Source organism: Ranitomeya imitator, chromosome 1 (genome assembly GCF_032444005.1).
Source record: "Ranitomeya imitator isolate aRanImi1 chromosome 1, aRanImi1.pri, whole genome shotgun sequence".
In the NCBI taxonomy this organism is placed as follows: Eukaryota; Metazoa; Chordata; class Amphibia; order Anura; family Dendrobatidae; genus Ranitomeya; species Ranitomeya imitator.
Window position 1 is genome coordinate 87,221,383 of NC_091282.1, and position 20,291 is coordinate 87,241,673.

The following is a 20,291-nucleotide window of genomic DNA, read 5'->3' on the forward strand; positions in this document are numbered from 1 at the left end:
AGTGTAGGCAGAGGTTTCGGCTGGCTCCAACTTTCGCCAGACCCCTGGAATCCCCTGTCTTGGCGTCAGATTCCCATGAGGCCATGGAGGTTTCTCGAGCGGGACCTAAATCTCTAGCCGCTCGAGTACCCGTGGTTTGTAATAACTGTCAACAACATGGACATTACGCCAATAAATGTCTGCGGCGGTCGGGAAACGATCGCGTCTAGTAACCATTGGGGGAGGTTCACTAGACACAGCAGCATTCTCCTCCAAACTGTCCTTTAAAGGGACAATCCTGTTAGGCTCCTCCACTCTAACAGTCGAGCTTTGTGTGGATTCAGGAGCAGAGGGAAACTTTATGTCCTCTGCTTTTGCTACACGTCATGCTATACCACTAGTCATGCTCGCCAAACCAATAACGGTTAGAGTTGTGAATGGGGCGACACTCCCACTGCAAATCACACACCAGACAGTTCCGTTCTCGCTGTCCATATCTCCTTCCCACCAGGAGATTATTTCCCTTCTTGTCCTTCCTGAGGGAATGGATGAGATTTTGCTGGGAATACCCTGGCTCCGTTTCCACTCCCCACATATTGAGTGGTCCTCAGGGAGAATATTGGGTTGGAGTAAGTCTTGTTTGGGCAGGTGTGTGAGTGAGTGTGTACAGGTCTCTACTACCGAGGTACCCGCAGATCTTTCATCACTTCCCAGGTATTATTGGTGTTATGCAGACGTGTTCTCTAAAAAGGCTGCTGAGACTCTACCGCCCCATCGCCCTTACGACTGTCCTATCGACCTCTTGCCTGGAGCCGAACCTCCTCGGGGAAGGGTATATCCCCTCTCTCTCCCTGAGACGGAGGCTATGTCTCAATACATTCAGGAGAATTTGGCAAGAGGGTTTATAAGGAAGTCAGTGTCTCCGGCAGGGGCGGGATTCTTCTTCGTGCAAAAGAAGAACGGGGAGTTACGTCCTTGCATCGATTACAGGGGTCTCAATGCTATCACTATTAAGAACAAATACCCGTTGCCCCTGATATCGGAGCTCTTTGACAGATTAAGGGGAGCTAAAATATTCACCAAATTAGATCTGCGGGGTGCCTACAATCTGATTCGCATCCGTGAGGGGGACGAGTGGAAAACGGCTTTCAATACCAGGGATGGGCACTATGAGTACCTGGTGATGCCTTTCGGGCTCTGTAATGCCCCAGCCGTTTTTCAGGACTTTGTCAACGATATCTTCCGGGATATGCTTTCTACCTCGGTCGTAGTCTATCTGGATGATATTCTCATCTTCTCTCCAGATATTGACTCCCACCGGAGAGATGTTGGCAGAGTCTTCGAACTCTTACGGGCGAATTCCTTATATGCAAAGTTGGAGAAGTGTGTGTTTGAGCAGGAGTCCTTGCCTTTCCTGGGCTATATCATCTCGGCCCAGGGATTGGCTATGGATCCTGCCAAACTACAAGCAGTGATGGACTGGCAGGAACCCCATTCTCTTAAAGCGGTGCAGCGCTTTATGGGGTTCATAAATTACTATCGCCAGTTCATTCCCCACTTCTCAACTTTGGTAGCTCCCTTGGTATCCCTCACCAAGAAGGGAGCGAATCCCAAATCGTGGTCCGAAGGGGTCTCCAAGGCCTTCACTTCTATAAAGTCCCATTTTGCTAGCGCTCCCATCTTACATCGTCCCGATGTGGGTAAGCCATTCCTTTTGGAAGTGGATGCCTCATCCCTTGGTGCTGGAGCAGTCCTCTATCAAAAGGATGCTCAGGGTCGGAAGCACCCATGCTTCTTTTTCTCAAAGACCTTCACACCAGCGGAGAGAAATTACTCCATCGGGGATAAGGAGTTGCTGGCAATGAAGTTGGCCTTTTCGGAGTGGAGACATCTCTTGGAGGGTGCTCGGTTCCCATTCCAAGTTTTCACGGATCACAAGAATTTGGACAATTTACAAACAGCCCAGCGGCTGAATTCTCGTCAGGCTAGATGGTCCTTGTTTTTCTCCCGGTTCCACTTTACCCTACATTATCTCGCCGGGGAGAAAAACATTTGTGCTGACGCTCTCACTCGCTCCTTCATGTAAGCTGAGGAGGAGGAGGACGAGCCTCGGCTCATTGTCCCTTCGGAGAGTCTGAGAACTGTAGCTCCGGTTTCGCTAGAGTCTGTGCCCCCGGGCAAGACTTTTGTTCCCATCAATTTGCGTCCGGAGGTTCTCTCTTGGGCTCATTCGTCCAGAGTGGGTGGACACTTTGGGGCAAAAAGGACATCTGAGTTACTGGCGAGAATGTACTGGTGGCCACATATGGTTCGTGACGTCGGAGACTACGTTCAGGCATGTGTCTCTTGTTCCAAGAATAAGTCTTCCCGACAATGGCCAGCTGGTTTGTTATACCCTCTGCCGGTGGCAGACAGGCCCTGGGAGATGGTCGGCATGGATTTTGTTGTGGGTCTGCCCAAGTCTCGTGGCTGTACCATTATTTGGGTAATCACCGACCATTTTTCTAAAATGGTGCATTTGGTGCCGCTTCCCCGGTTACCTTCTGCACGGGCCTTGGCAGCGTTGTTTGTCAAACACATCTTTCGTCTTCACGGTATGCCAGACAAAATTGTCAGTGACCGAGGTCCCCAGTTTGCGTCTCGGTTCTGGAGAGAGCTTTGTCGTCTTCTCAGTATCGAGTTGAATCTCTCTTCGGCTTATCATCCCGAGACGAATGGGTTGGTAGAGAGAGCCAACCAGACCTTGGTCACATATCTGCGACATTTTGTTTCTGCTAAGCAGGATGACTGGGCATCTTTGCTACCGTGGGCGGAGTTTGCTCTTAACAATGCTGTCACTGATTCCACTGGACAGACTCCATTCCTCCTTAACTATGGTCAGCATCCGCGAGTACCTGTGCCCATGCCCGTGTCTTCCGCCGATTCCAGGGTGGCAGACTGGGCTGTGGAGGCACGGGACATTTGGGATCGCACTCAGGATGCCATTCAGGCTTCCAAGGAGAGAATGAGGTCCTCCGCCGATGCACATCGGCGCCCCGCTCCAACCTTTGCTCCTGGCGACTTAGTGTGGCTCTCCGCCCGTAACATCAGGCTGCGAGTTGAGTCTACCAAGTTTGCACCTCGCTACTTAGGTCCTTTTACGGTCCTCGAACAGGTTAATCCTGTGGTGTCCCTCCTTAAGCCCGTCTACATGTCCCGGTTATCTGAGTCATCTACTGGGACGTCGGGTTCATCTACGGACGATTACGAGGTGAACGCTATCTTGGGGTACAAGGTGGTTCGTGGCAAAAAATTTTATTTGGTGGACTGGAGGGGTTACGGTCCTGAGGATAGATCCTGGGAGCCTGCTGAGCACATTTGGGCTCCGCAGCTCATTGCTGCCTTCGAACGTAGCGAGGCCCAAGGAGGGGGGGGCCCTAGGAGGGGGGGTAATGTTAGGGGTCGAGTTCCCGCTTCTGCTCAGGGGGAATCTCGAACCACCTCCGCCGCGGTCTCCCATTCTTATCCAGCCGCAGTGGAGTCTGCTCAGCAAAGACGTCGGTCCCAGCGTCTTGCTCATTCTCACTCTGTTCTGAGAGTTACTGCTGCTTCTCCAGTCTCTGCCATTAAAGTCAGTACTGGTCAGCAGCGAGCGGACTTCTCTGGGACTAAGTCCTTGTCTGCACGTACTGAGCATGCCCAGGGTGAGATCTCCCGTTGGAGATCGAGGGTCATGTGATCAGGCTCTGCAGCACATTCCATTGGTCCTCTTGGCAGGTCTTGGAAGGGCAAAAGTGCTGTAGCCACTTCCTGTGCTGCAACTATATAAACTGCGCATGATCGCACGGCCATGCGCTAGTATTGTCTTACAATTGCTAATGTGTGTATGTTGTGAGTGCAATCGTCCTTGGATACCCCTACCCTATTGAATGTCTGTTCGCGGAAGGTGTATGGTTGCTATCTAGCGCCCGACTTATCCTACAGCACGAATCACACATTACAGCGTCCAGTTGCTGTGACCGCCAGTACGGCGCCGTTCACTTCCTCTGTGCTTTCCTTACCCAAGCCTGGGTGGTTAGTGGCGTTCATCAGTGCGGCACCGCATGCACTCTTGTGCCTTAATATGGTTATTCAGTTTCCTTACACACCCAGTTGCGGTGTTGTGCCAGCAAGGGTCTAATCGGACTTCAATCCTAGTTGGGGTTGAGTTCGCTGACTACTTGCTCGCGCTTTAGGTGCGGTACCGCGGTCTTGTGACTTAACAGGATTGCTTCTTTCACGCTGGGTGAGGTTTAACCCACGCGTGTATACTTTAGTGTACTGCCATATAGTCTGCAAATTGCTAGCAGCAGGTTTTCACCTGCACGGTGGACCCCGGACTGCGAACGCATCTATATCATCTGTCTTGGTGCGTTCCGCCAGTCCTAACAGGGTCTACTTTCCAAAATGGTGTCACTTGTGGGGTGTTTCAATGTTTAGGCACATCAGTGGCTCTCCAAACGCAACATGGCGTCCCATCTCAATTCCAGTTAATTTTGCATTAAAAAGTCAAATGGCGCTCCTTCGCTTCCGAGCTCTGTCATGCGCCCAAACAGTGGTTTACCTCCACTTATGGGGTATCGGCGTACTCAGGACAAATTGTACAACAAGGTTTGGGGTCCATTTTCTCCTGTAACCCTTGGTAAAATAAAACAAATTGGAGCTGAAGTAAATTTTTTGTGAAAAAAAGTTAAATGTTAATTTTTATTTAAACATTCCAAAAATTCCTGTGAAACACCTGAAGGGTTAACAAACCTCTTGAATGTGGTTTTGAGAACCTTGAGGGGTGTAGTTTTTAGAATGGTGTCACACTTGGGTATTTTCTATCATATAGACCGCTCAAAATGACTTCAAATGAGATGTGGTCCCTAAAATAAAATGGTGTTGCAAAAATGAGAAATTGCTGGTCAACTTTTAACCCTTATAACTCCCTAACAAAAAAAAATGTTGGTTCCAAAATTGTGCTGATGTAAAGTAGACATGTGGGAAATGTTACTTATTAAATATTTTTTGTGACATATCTCTGTGATTTAATTGCATAAAAATTCAAAGTTGGAAAATTGCGAAATTTTCAAAATTTTTGCCATATTTCCGTTTTTTTCACAAATAAACGCAGGTAATATCAAAGAAATTTTACTACTATCATGAAGTACAATATGTCACGAGAAAACAATGTCAGAATCACCGGGATCCGTTGAAACGTTCCAGAGTTATAACCTCATAAAGGGACAGTGGTCAGAATTGTAAAAATTGGCCCGGTCCATAACGTGCAAACCACTCTTGGGGGTAAAGGGGTTAAAATAATTTAGGATCCAGTGGCGCAGTAGAGATGATATTGTATTACAGATATTTCGGCAGGTTTCATTGTGTTTCAAACTTTGTTGCTGCCACATATAAGAAATAATCTTTTTACTGATAATTCGAATACCACCAGCAAGCTCAGGCACATGTCATCCAAGTACCTGACTAAATGGACACCTGGGTCCCGATCAGTGTCTGCGCGTGACATTGCTGCCTCTTCCCTTGTGCTACATACTTGTCAAGCCCCTGTCCAGGAAACAGGTGCGCATGCCTCCTGCCCTGCACCTACAGTTTGGTTGCACGTATGCATCCACCATCAGCATTCATGTCCACTTCTTTGTCTGAGCACAGCGTTCAGCTGTCCCTACCACAGGACTTGAAGCGCAAGCGGAAATATGCAGCCACTCACCCACAGGCCCCAAACACTAAATGGCCACATTTCCAGACTGCTTACCATGGAAATGTTACCGTTTAGGCTTGTGGACCCTGAGGCTTTCCACAACATTGTGGGGGTGACCTTCCCTCGGCACTCGCTCTCCATCTGTCCTATTTCTCCAGGATAGCCTTCCCTGCCTTACACCAGCACATGTCCCATATCATAACCCTTGCCCTGACTAAAAAAGTTAATGGAAAGGTCCACTTAACAACAACACATAGACAAGTGCTTGTGGCCAGGGATGCTACATTTCCCTGACAGCACACTGGGTGAACCTGTGGAGGCCGAGTCAGACCCTGGGACTGCACACTCCTAGAATTGTGGGCCCAAGTTCCATCATTTTTTCCCCCTTCTACTATGCCAGTTACTAAACCCTTTCCTCCTCCGCCTCATCCTCCATCTCAGAATTAGTAATCACAAATTGGAAGCACTGCAACACTGCCTCGGTGAAGCGACAACAGGCTATTCTTAGGCTCATATGTTTAGGTGACAAACTGCACACGACAGCAGAGTTTAGAGATCTGTGGCTCTCGCTGCTGAACCTACAACCATGCATGGTCATGTGTGAAAATGTCCGTAATCTGGTCACTGCTTTGAAGCTTGGCAACCTCGCAAATGTACCATGCCTGACCCAGATGCTCAACTTAGTGGTTCAGTGCTTTCTAAAAACCTACCCCGATTTTCCTGAGCTACTTTTCAAGGTCCGCCATGTGTAAGCCCATTTCTGCAAGTAAGCTACAACTGCTGCCATTCAGGCAGTGCAGCAGGAGTGCTTGCAATTGCCACCTCACCGAATGGTTTGTGACCTGCGCTGAAACTCAACATTCCATATGATGACAAGGTTTTGTGAGCAGCAGAGGCAGTAGTTGAATACTAGCTCCAACATGCCCATTGGTATTCTGCTCAGCCTACACACATAACAACTGACAAGTGGCCATGGATATCTGACATCTGTCTGGTACTCCAAAAGTTCGAGGAGTCAACCAAGATGGTGAGCAGTGATCATTCCGCTTCAGTGTCTACTCAAACGCTTGCTGCTCACAACGAAAGATGAAGCTGTGCATGCGGACCATGTGGCGATGGAGGAAGAAAGTAGACAAGATGATACTGCCCAGCATCATCTCATCTTCTCAGCACAGATTGGGTGGTAATGAGGAGGAGCATGAACATGAGATGGTTATCTGTGCTACAAAGAGTTCTGCCAACACCAGCTTCTCATCTATTCAGCATGGATGGCCTAAAGAGGAGGAGAAGACGTTGATGGAGATTGTCCTCTGGTGGGGACAGTGAACTCTTGACTGTTAGGTGTCTGGAATACATGGCAGACTTTAACTGCCATTCACATGTGCAGCACCCCAGGTGACCGCGGTTGCTGCAGTGATGTTGCTTTTCCTTCGGGGAGGTAATGTCATGCTCAGATTCAATGGAGTTCTCTTCCTCAGGTAAGGCACACACATGCAACACAGTCTGAATCCAGGCCAGGAGGGGGAGCTCAAGACCCGGATTCAGTGGAGCTTCCCTAAGCTACATGTATCCTGACCTGGAGGAGGAGATGGAACAGTTAGTGAGAGACACTGAAGTGGAAGGACGTCTGGAGCAGACGTGAGAGGCCTGGCAGCCATGAAGGAGCTGCAGCCTCTGGGAAAGGAGAAGAAACCTGGAGGGTTGGATGTGGAGGAGCTGGAAGGGAAGGAGCGAAGGAGAGGAACAGGGCTCAGATAGGAACTGTGACCAGGCACCATCAGAGCCATAGCACAGAAGCCGGGTACCAGGAGCCCGAGGCCTTAGTGAAACTGTATGACACTTGGCAGAACCGGAGGACTAAGAACTTTATGTGATTGGACCACACCACACTTGAGACGCAGCAGCACCTGAGGAGCCCGGAGCATGATAGAGTCCCTGTAAATTGGCTCAAGCTGCCCGTCATGCAGATACCTGTCATAGGACAAGGGAGAATAGAGGACTCTGCAGGAAGCTTCAGGCAGCAGGAACCTCACCTTTAACCACGCTTGTTGGAAAGGCTCACGGACCTCTACTGGAACAGGGTAACCCTCCATTGCCTCTGAGCTGTCTGGACCACCATCATCCGTTCCTGGTACCCTGGACTGTGGCCAGCCAACTAGAAAGAACAAGTAAAGACTTATAACTTGTCTCTTCCATTTATTCATTGGCACATACCATCATCTTGGCCACACACCATAAGACCCCTGGGGACCCCACTTCACCCGTGGGAAGTGTAATGCCCTTGCTGCCACAACATCCCCCAGGGGACCTCTTCAACGCAGTGTCGGTCCCACTACTGATCGAACACCACAGGTTGTGTCACAACAGACTTTAAACATTTTCCCCTTTAAAGACCGTTCCCCTTTAACGTTGAGCCCCAGGGCCACGGACCGGGTCGCAGCCCCCGTGACATCCCCCTTTGAGACCGGACCCGTTACCGAGTGCCCCACTGCCCTGATAATAAAATGGTGCAATACCAGAAGGCTTTAATAAAAGTATGGGTCAAAAAATTTGACAATGCTGGTGGGAGATGTTAGAGTTCTTGACAACGAAGGATTAAAGAGGTGGGAGACACACAACAGGTGGACCAGAGGCAGGGGAACACTATCAAAGGTCTGGGACAGTTTCATTAGACCCTCCTTGCACCTTGGCCATGATTTGTGGTGTACTCAGACAAGAAGGGAAAAGTTGATGAAGTTGAAGGAGTACCTATCGACCAAACCAGCATTCTTTGTGATTCCTCTGTTCCATACAACTATTGTGTGTCCAAACAGGACACATGGCATGACACATGGCATGAATTGTCTCTATGCTTTGGAGGTGCTGGCCGGCCCTGCTGCTAGCATTTTGTCAGAGCAGGTTTTCAGTGCTGCCAGGGACATAATAACTGATAGGCGCATCTGCCTATCAAATGAAAATGCTGACAAACTGAGTCTAGTCAAAATGAACCAGGCCTGGATTAGCCAAGACTATGCAACACCACCGGATGAGAGCAGGGGGACATAAAGTCAAATATTTTGTTCATTTTTAAGGGTGTATTCCCATGCACTTCTTCCCATCCAAACAAGGATATACATTTCTTGTTTTGTAATTTTTTGTGTCCTCCTCCTCCGCCAAATCCACGGTCATGATCCGACTCTTGCTCCTAATTTTTCAAGGGTGTGTCTGATGCACTACTATATAATTTTTAAAGGCATTCCTGTAAAATCATCTTACATATATATGCATACACCCCAAGGGAAAATGGTTTTTCAGCCCTTGCTCATAGTGCATTGGATTTACCAGTGTAGTAGTCCCACTCTTTCCAAATGGGAAAAATGTTCAGAGGCTCTCCTCTACATCTCTTCCAGAGTGTATCGCAGTGCCTCCTTCTAATTTTTGTCAGGCCATTAAAACATACTACATCGGCTTTACCGCTCTAGGTTTCCCACTCATTAACAATGTTAAAAGAATGTTTTCTGAGGCCATCCTCTATGCCTCTTCCATGGTGTACTGTAATCCCTCTTATAAGTTTACTTAGACTAGAATTTGCAGTAAGTGCATAGGCTTTAGCAGTGTAGGAGTCCCACTGTTTTAAAAATTTTATTTAAAATTCTCACTCCTAATTTTAGGAGGTCAAGCTTAACCGCCGTATCATTGGTAGCACCGCCATTCCGCTTTGACTAGTGTAGGGGCAGTTCGTGGATCGAGTGAGGGGCACTGTCAGGCTCTGTGGGTGTAATTGTAAAACAGCCTCTGTGTGGGCACTGTGCACCAAGCTGTGTGTGTGAACTTTTCAAAATGCAGTGTTGCTTCTTTCAAAAGCTGTAATGAAAGCAGGAGTAATTTTCTGGCATATTAGTTTACAGTGTTGCAAGGAATTTAAAGAATCTGTTTCACAGGCTTTTTGCTAAATTTTGTGATATTTTTTGCAGCAGAAATCCTGAAATGTTAACAGCACCTTATCTTGTTGTAACAGATGCAAATTCTTTGCTTCTTTTTTGTTTGTGTACTTGTTCTCTGTATATGTATGTATGCGACTTTTTATTTGAACATTTACATATGGATCTAATAAGGGATGAAGTCAGTTTCCTGACTTGAGAAAACATTCTATTACAGGCAAGTCCTACCACCTTCTTTGTTTTGGACGCTTCCACAGTCCACATAATTAGGCCTTCTTTCCATGGGTAACCATGGGGAGTGTATTTTACTATATGGAGGACTATAGGGAGTGCATTATACTATATTGAGGATTATGGGGAGTGCATTATACTATATTGAGGACTATGGGGAGTGCATTATACTATATGGAGGACTATGGGGAGTGCATTATACTATATGGAGGACTATGGGGAGTGCATTATACTATACGGAGGACTATGGGGAGTGCATGATACTGTATGAAGGACTGTGGCCTGCATTTTAGTATAAGGAGGACTACAAGGCATGCATTATACTATATGGATGACCATGGGGAGTGTATTTTACTATATTGAGGACTATGGGGAGTATATTTTACTATATGGAGGACAATAGGGAGTGCATTATACTATATTGAGGAATATGGGGAGTGCATTATACTATATTGAGTACTATGGGGAGTGCATTATATTATGTGGAAGACTATGGGGAGTACATTATATTATATTCAGGACTATGACGAGTGCATGATACTCTATGGAGGACTATGGGGTGCATTATACTATATGGAGAACTATGGAGTATGTATTATACTGTATGGAGGACTATGGGGCATGCATTATACTATATGGAGGACTATGGGGCATGCATTATACTATATGGCGGACTATAAGGCGTGCATTATACAATATCAGGGGGGCCGCCATCATACAGTATGGAAGCTAATGTGCGGCCTTTGTACAGTGTGCCAGCCATCATGTAGTGTTGGGAGCATCTAACAGTTTGGGGGCTTTTAAGGGATCACTATACATTGTGGGGGCATTATACTGTGTATAGGAGAGCAATATGTTGTGTAGAGGGGAGCTGTACAGGCGGCAGACTTGTTTTAAAGTTAAGTGGGCACTTACTGTTATAAGGGCACTTAAGTTATTGTGACTATCAAAGGGGCACACAAAGGGCATTATTACTTTCTAGAAGGCAAAATGTGGGCACTGTTTTCTAGGGCACTTGCACATGGCATTAGTATATTCCAAAGTGTTGTTTTACCATCTAGAGGACACACAATACCACTCAGTAAGTGCAGTAAAAGGGACACATGCGGCAGCAAAGGCTCAGTATTGAGGTATCAGCAGGTTAAATCGTTTGTGCCAGTTGGGGCTGCAACTAGCTCTTCAAATAGTGTAAAGCATTTGCTTGTGGGTGAACTGTCTATGTTGTATCGGCTAATCAATGCTAAACAGTGAGTTCAAACGATCCCTTTCTTTGACTCATGACCACCTGAATATGAGGTAAAGCATCAGCAATAAACAAGGTAGTGCAAAGAGAATGTTGCAATGTGTTAGGTCTAGCGGAACACACCGAGTAAATAGATGAAGTTATTGGTGCGTTCGCAGCCTGGGGTCCACCGTGCAGGAGGAACCTGCTGCTAGCAAATGGCGCTATATGGCGGTATAAGCGAACTCTTTTACTTCACAGTCGTCGACAAAAGAAAGCACTGTGCCCTGTTAGACTCACAGGAAAACACAGCTAACTGCTGAGCTAATAGCAGTCAGTGGTCTTGCACACACACACAAACTCCTCACCGGAGGTGCCGGTATACTAGGGGCTTATTTCAGCCGGGACCCTGAATACATACACACAAAACTCCTCACCGGAGGTACCGGTATTCTAGCGGCTTATTTCAGCCGGGGCCGTAAATACATACACACAAGACCACACTGGCAAAAAGCACATAACATAGATTGATACTAGCGCATGGCCGTGCGGTCATGCGAACCTTTTATAGCTGCAGCAACTTCAGGACCTTCCCAGAAGGACCCATGGGAGGCTGCCACAGAACTTGAGCAACTTCAGGACCTTCCTAGAGGACCAATGGGAGTTGCTGCAGTACCTGAGCATGTGACCCTTGATCTCCAATGAGAGATCTTACCCTGGGCATGTTCAGAAGGGGAAAAGTAGGACTTAGTCCCAAAGTCGTCTGCTCGCTGCTGACCAGTACTGGCCACAATGGCAGAAGCTGGAAGGACAGCAGTAACCCTTTGCACAGTATCAGACTGAGCGAGACGCTGGGACTGATGTCTCCGCTGAGCAGGCTCCACTGCAGCAGGAGAAGAATGGGAGACCGCAGCGGAGATGGCTCGAGATTCCCCCTGTGCAGAGGCAGGAACTCGACCCCTAACACAATGCCACATCCATTTATTTCTACATTTTGCTCATAAAATGCATAACACAGCTCCCAAAAATGGTGATGAAGAGGTTACGTGGTCATGTGCATTTAGCATCACCTGTACTTCCATTTATGCTGCAAATCTTGAAAGGTTGTCTTTCACATTTGCTAAATATATTTCTTGTTATAAAACACATTTCTGACAGCGATAAAAATAACAAAATTGAGCTGTTGCATTATTAAATACTGTATTTAGCTTCCCTTAATGAGCAATAACTCGCTTGGGGTGACATTCAGATTCAATATCCTCCTTCATGAATATTGCTAATACTGACAAAGAGACTAGACACAATATCCTTTGGATTCTGTGTAATGTGCACATTCCTTCAGATAGTGACATCTGAAAGGGCATGACATAAAGTAAGACTATTGCAGAATTAGATTTTATACTTTCTGTGGGGCCTGTGACTATAAACAGTAGATGCATTCTTAATATTTTACAGCAAAGTTCCATATCCATTCACTTAAAGGGTCACTATCATCAGAAAATGACCTACTATTTAAATCATTTGTTTAACAAAAAATAGTAATTTTTTTTTCATATCATGATTATTATTTAGAAAAACTAAATTTGTAATATTGTCATTTTTTACAAGCCACTGGGGATTTCTTGGACTCATAATTCCTGTCATTTTAGGAAGAGTTTTCAGCATGGTTTCACGTTATAAGTGGCTAGATTAAAAGAACTGATAAGACCTCTATACCCAGCTGGTAACACATGATCCACTAATCACAATAGGTGATGTCATAGATGACCCTTCTCCACCTCCCTTCACAATGACCTTTGCACTCGCTGTTAGGGTTGGCGGATTGCACCAAATAAATTTAATGAGGAAGTGCAATCGGAACCCGGGGTCCACCGTGCAGAGATGTAAAACTGCAGCTAATGTGAACAATGGTGGAGAACGCGGTGAGCGATTGCTAGCTTGCACTGAGATAGACGTCACTCAGTGAACAGCTCACATAGTAGTGCCACTAGCACACAGTAACGAAGCTGGTGCTCTGCAATTGAGCCGTTTCACTTGCACACAACAACGAAAGATATGACACTAAACACGATCCCTGTTAACTTCACAGAGGATTGAAGTCCACTAACGGAGCAGGCAGCAAACAATGGTCAAACAGTCAGCAACACAGCTATACGCCAGCCCTGAATCCACACACACAAACTCCTCTCCGGAGGTGCTGGAATTCTGACCGCTGACCCTGAGCACATTCTGACACAGACCAAACAGTTGCAAAGTTCATACACACATGAATATAATTTGATCTTAGCGTGCCGGCTTTTGCTCCAGAGAACTTTTTAGACGTTCTGCTTAAGTCCAGTCAGACAGGTCCTTGCTCGAGGACCAATCCGGAACTGCCACATTACCCTAGCAGCTGACGACCGGCCACCAATGAGAAGTCGCCACCTCACGAGCATGCTCAGTAGAGTGATTTCTGGAACGTCTGTTTGCAGCTGCCTATTGCTGATTACCATAGCTTTGGCTGGAAGGCCAGGTGTAACCAAGAGAAACGCCCTAGTCTGAGCAAGACGCTGAGACCAACGTCTTTGCTGAGCAGCTCCTACTGCGGCCAGAGCAGAATGGGAAACTGCAGAGGCACACAAGGCTTGGGATTTACCCCGTGCAGTGGGAGAATCCTGGCGCCTTACACACGCTCATTAGATTTTTCAATACAAAACAACAGAATCAGTGTTTGATCATTGTGGTTAATGTACATGTGTTGTTTCCTGAAACAACAGGAAGTTGAAGTCTAAAATATCTCCAGTGGCCAATGTGAAAATTGCAAGATTTCTTTTTTTATTTTCAGTAAAAATTATAATAAAAAAATTAAACATTGTCAAAAATGGAAAAAAAATTAACACAGAAAAACAGATTTAAGCAATAAACATTTTTTTAATGATAGCTTCCTTTTAATAATAAAGATGAGCAAATTAATTTGTAATTAGTGCAAATTAATTCTTTTGAGGTTGTAAAATATTTACCTCTCCTATGGCTTTCACCTTCTCGTCTTACCGTGTTGCTCCCTGTCTGCTCGTCCACTCGCTTCAGAACGGTTTTCACTTCTGTTTGGTGACTAGGTCTCATGTGGTCACGTGGGGCATGATGCAGGTCATGTGACTGCTTGAGGCCTATTCTTCACCGGATTATCCAGACAAAAGACAGAGGAGAAGATCTGTTTGAAGAGCGGAGGACCGGGTGAGGGGTGGGCATATGGTAATACATTTACTTGCCATTTCTCACTGTCATCATTATTGCAAGATACCCCATTCTTGTCTAAGTGTCACCACTGTAGGGTCATAAAACTATGCTGTTCTATGCAAGTCAGAATGGAGGCTAAGACAAAGGCAGCAGTTGTCACTTTGATTAATGATCCCTGTGATCGACTTGAATCACCTTTAAATAATTGTGTTCTATTCAATGAACTCTATTTATAAGATTTCATTTAGAAAAAAGGAAAATTCAGCCAAGATTATATTCTGAATGTTATATACAGTACGTATATATGCTCAAATCTTTTTTGCAGCTCTTAGACGTTATCCTCTTAAGAAAACTCTCATATTTTTCAGTCTTTCTATAATATATTTTTAAGGGTTAGTTTAGAGCAAAGTCAATGGATTAGTACTATTCCCATAAAGATTATCTTCAATGTGCTTTTAACACCAATCTAGTGGTAGTCTTGATAAATGGCGCTCCCTTAAGCCCATGCCATTTTACATGCTTGCTCACTTTCCCAATGATGTTTCGAACTCATGCACGCTTTTTAAAGACCTCCTTCTGCCTATTCAAAACACATGTATACTTGTGTGCATGTGTTATCAATAGGGAGAAGAGAGAAAACTGCTACCAGACACCTCTTTCTTGTGGTAGCTTGTCTCCCTTGTGAACAAAGGATTGGGTGAGTTGAAATGCAACATGGCAATCCCTTTTTCCTTGACATTTGCTTAACAAACGTCGAGCAAACACCTAATGCACATAAGTTGGCCAGCTGGTTCCCACAAAATCGATGAGTTCAGCCATTATTAGTCTAATTTGTATGGTCACCTTGAATGTTTTATTGCACTTCGACTTTAGGAAAGTTGATCCCTTCTTAAGATTGAAAAAGACTCAAGATTACTAGAGAGGAAATATTGTTAGAGATCAAATACTGCTGTTGTCAACTTTGATCTGAATCTTGGAAGGTGTCCAGTGGTGTAGGTAGAGTCCAATATTTGCCAGACAAAATTTGGACCTGGGCCCCTACCTGCATGTTGGTCAGATGTATAGGACCTTGTAGCATTCTAAATCCTATAAAGACATATGTGTTGCACCCCTCCTCCACCTAATTTAATAATATACCCTATCCTGTGCTAATGACACCTATCCTGGGTCCCTTTCTGGTATAATGTCCTCCATCCTCAGTCCCTTCCTGTAATAATGTTCCACATCCTGGGCCCCTTCCAGTTATATTGTTCAACATCCTGGTATAATGTCCCCCCATCCTGGACTCCTTCCAGTAATATTGTCCCCATCGTGGTGTAATGTCCCCATCTTAGGTCTTTCCAGTAAAATATGTCACCTATCCTGGTATAATATCCCCCTTCCTGAGCCCCTTCCTGGTATATTGTCCCCCATTCTGGACCCCTACCATTAATAATATCCCCCATCCTATTATACCACCCATATCCTGGGCCCCTTCTTGGTATAATGTCTAACATCCTAGACCCATCCTGTAATAATGTTCCACATTCTGCCATTTAAAAATCACATTAAAAAAAAAGATTATTTTCACCTTTCCCTACTCTGACGACTTTGGCGTTCCTGCTATTGGAGACATGACGTCACTGCTATACGCCACCTGTGACTGACGGAGACTCTTCCTCTTACTTCCTAATTCACCAACAGTAAGTTATCATTTTTACAGTGCAGCTACCGCCCTGCCACTGGTCACTGTTGGTACATGTCTAACAGTGAGCATTTTGGAATTATTAATGTATAGGAATATAAACAAGATACAGCTCACCACACCACCAGGAAGCCAGCGAGCCAATACGCCGGACTCAACAAGCATGGATTGCAGCCAAACGACAAGACTTCGGGTGCTGTTGCCAAGAAAGTTCAACGTAGAAGTCGAAGCAGGAAAAAGAGACGGCAGCACTCACCAGTCTTGATGGCAGGTAATACTTTATTGATGCATATTCTTCACGGCTCGGGGGTGCATATTTACAGAGTAGTGTGCAGGTAAAACCACGGCCGTTTCGCGCTGCTCGAGCGCTTCAACTGTTGAAGCGCTCAAGCAGCGCGAAACGGCCGTCATTTTACCTGCACACTACTCTGTACATATGCACCCCCGAGCCGTGAAGAATATGCATCAATAAAGTATTACCTGCCATCAAGACTGGTGAGTGCTGCCGTCTCTTTTTCCTGTTTGGACTATTAATGTATAGGAGTTTACGAAAAAGAAGCATTAAAAATAAAATAAAACCAATGTAGGATTATGTAAATGCAGTCAGAAAAACGACTTTACTAATAACTTGGCTTTAGCAGACTTTGTAGTGGCTATGGTTGGATGCGTGGGATCCGTCTCATGGGAATACGTTCCTTCCTTTTAATGGACACATACTGACCACATATGGCACTATTGTTAAATATGATAACGTGATGGTATGTACTCTAATTTCACGGTATATTATGTTTTTCTCTTGTGTTCTATTGTAGGAAATAGTCAATTTCAACTGTCGAAAACTAGTGGCTACTATGCCTCTGTTTGCTAACGCAGACCCGAACTTTGTCACAGCCATGCTCAGCAAATTGAGGTTTGAGGTTTTCCAGCCTGGAGATTATATAATCCGTGAAGGAGCAGTTGGGAAGAAGATGTATTTTATTCAGCATGGTGTGGCCGGTGTCATAACCAGGTCCAGCAGGGAAATGAAACTGACTGATGGATCATATTTTGGAGGTCAGTATGATTAAAATGGGGTGAAAGTCCTCTTTACAAAAATGCTGATCACTACAGGTAGTAAGGTAAGGCAACAATGTCAATGATAAATAATAAAATGACGCAAGGGAAAATCAAATTAATGAAATTGTCTGATCTGTCTTGTTCCAGTTTCTTGTACTCTATTCATTGTCATGTTTTCAGTTATACAATAAAAATGCAGGTTACTTTCCCCCACAAAATCAGTTTGCTCATCTCCTGCTGCTATTTCTGATAGATTTTTAATCTTTACTACAAATATATAAATACCATTTTTCAGGAGAAGAATTATAAACCATTACTTGTTTGTTATCCACATAGCTCCTAAACAACATGCTTAAATAATATATATTCATTGAAATTTAATATAGTACATGTCCCATAATGATTCATCTAAAAATTACAGCTCTTGCTATAAAAAAATAGCAAGATATGTAAAGAGTTATACACTTTGGGCCATTGTCGGGATTTGCGCTTTTAAAGGCTCTAAAACATATTCTCATTTAGGCTGGTTTCACACTTGCGTACGGGAGGGCTGCGGATGGCAGCGTACTTCCTCCCTTCTTCCTCCCTGAAGCCCCACCTATGCTCCGCCTACTTCTCCTTGCATCCCGCATGCCCTGCGTACCTATCTTTAACATTCAGTATGCAGAGACATGCGTTGTATGCGGATGCGTCCGCATGCGGCGAGTTGAGGTGTGAGGCGACCGCACGAAAATGCAAAATGTCCCTGTGTACCCAATGTTAAAGATAGGTACGCAGGGCAGCGCAGAACGCAAGGAGAAGTAGGCGGAGCATAGGGGGGGCTTCAAGGAGGAAGAAGGTAGGAAGTACGCTGCCATCCGCAGCACTCCCGTACGCTAGTGTGAAACCAGCCTAAGATAGATTCATATTATTTTTGCCTCCTTTTTTCACAATACACGGGGCTTAATATATATATATCATTTAGTTATGCTCTATATATATATGGGAAAATGCAAACAAAAATAAGAAATATGTTATTTTATTTTATTTTTACATTTTTTTAAAATTTAGAACCACAAAGGTCAGCTAATACATTTTAAGTTCTATTCCCCTTTCGATACAAGTTATTTTTATGTTATATATTTATGCATATATATATACGTATATACATACAACCCCTGGCAAAAGTTATGGAATCACCGGCCTTTGAGGGATGCTCATTCAGTTATTTAATTTTGTAGAAAAAAAGCAGATCACAGACATGGCACAAAACTAAAGTCACTTCAAATGGCAACTTTCTGACTTTAAGAAACACTAAAAGAAATCAAGAACAAAAAATGTGGTAGTCAGTAATGGTCACTTTTTTAAAACCAAGCATAGGGGAAAATTATGGGATCACTCAATTCTGGGGAAAAAATTATGGAATCATAAAAACAAACAAACAAAAAAAAAACACTCCAAAACATCACTAGTATTTTGTTGCAGCACCTCTGGCTTTTATAACAGCTTGCAGTCTCTGAGGCATGGACTTAATGAGTGTCAAACAGGACTCTTCATCAATCTGGCTCCAACCTTCTCTGATTGCTGTTGCCAGATCAGCTTTGCAGGTTGGAGCCTTGTCATGGATCTTCAACTTCCACCAAAGATTTTCAATTGGATTGAGATCCGGACTATTTGCAGGCCATGACATTGACCTTATGTGTCTTTTTTCAAGGAATGTTTTCACAGTTTTGCTCTATGGCAGGATGCATTATCATCCTGAAAAATGATTTCATCATCCCCAAACATCCTTTCAGTTGATGGGATAAGAAAAGTGTCCAAAATATCAACATAAACTCTTGCATTTATTGAAGATGTAATGACAGCCATCTCTGCAGTGCCTTTACCTGACATGCAGCCCCATATCATCAATGGTTGTGGAAATTTGCATGTTCTCTTCAAGCAGTCATCTTTATAAATCTCATTGGAACGGCACCAAACAAAAGTTCCAGCATCATCACCTTGCCCAATGCAGATTCATGATTCATCACTGAATTTGACTTTCATCCAGTCATCCACAGTCCACGATTGCTTTTCCTTAGCCCATTGTAACCTTGTTTTTTTCTGTTTAGGTGTTAATGATGGCTTTCATTTAGCTTTTCTGCATGTAAATCCCATTTCCACTAGGCAGTTTCTTACAGTTCGGTCACAGACGTTGACTCCAGTTTCCACCCATTCGTTCCTCATTTGTTTTGTTGTGCATTTCCTGTTTTGGAGACATATTGCTTTAAGTTTCCGGTCTTGACGCTTTGATGTCTTCCTTGGTCTGCCAGTATGTTTGCCTTTAACAATCTTCCCATGTTGTTTTGATTTGGTCCAGATTTTAGACACAGCTGACTGTGAACAACCAACATCTTTTGCAACATTGCTTGATGATTTATCCTCTTTTAAGAGTTTGATAATCCTCTCCTTTGTTTCAATTGACATCTCTTGTGTTAGAGCCATGATTCATGTCAGTCCACTTGGTGCAACAGCTCTCCAAGTTGTGATCACTCCTTTTTAGATGCAGACTAACGAGCAGATCTAATTTGATGCAGGTGTTAATTTTGGGTATGAAAATTTACAGGGTGATTCCATAATTTTTCCTCAGAATTGAGTGATTCCATAATTTTTCCCCTATGCTTGGTTAAAAAAAGTAACCACTACTGACTACCACATTTTTTGTTCTTGATTTCTTTTAGTTTTTCTTAAAGCCAGAAAGTTGCAATTTGAAATTACTTTAGTTTTGTGCCATGTCTGTGATCTGTTTTTTTTCTACAAAATTAAAGAACTGAATGAACATCCTCCAAAGTCGGGGATTCCATAATTTTTGCCAGGGGTTGTACATACATATTTTTTACAATTATTATATTAGACATATTTTCTTTGAGGGTGTGGCTAGAAATAGAGATTTAGACTGGCAGTATCTATTTCATTTTTTATATTTATACTCATTTATTTCATTTTCTTTACACACTATGCCCCCACCATAAGGTCTTAAAAGACCTTTTTAATATATTAATATAGTCTTATTATTGCTGATTTCTCCTTTAACTGGGGCTGGTATATTAGCCACAGTTACAGAGGAGTTTAAGCTTTCTGTCTGCTTAGCAGAGCTCCCTACACCCAGTCATCAGATGTTCAGCGTTGTGTATACAGAGATCGAGGAGAAAGTGGATATGTTAATAACCATATTTATCTTCTCTTTGGGAAGTCTACCTGTGTGTGACAACCAGCTCCTCACTCTCACAACTGCACAAAACTTGT

General features: G+C 44.3%; 1 protein-coding gene across 1 annotated transcript in view; it reads left to right on the top strand.

Annotated features, from left to right (window-relative positions):
* Nucleotides 1–20,291, top strand: part of HCN1 (hyperpolarization activated cyclic nucleotide gated potassium channel 1) — a 539,017-nt gene that overhangs the window by 481,745 nt on the left and 36,981 nt on the right. The window contains exon 6 of the mRNA XM_069748639.1: nucleotides 16,784–17,024. Coding sequence (XP_069604740.1) covers nucleotides 16,784–17,024 — 241 coding nt within the window. The remainder of the gene's footprint in view (nucleotides 1–16,783; nucleotides 17,025–20,291) is intronic.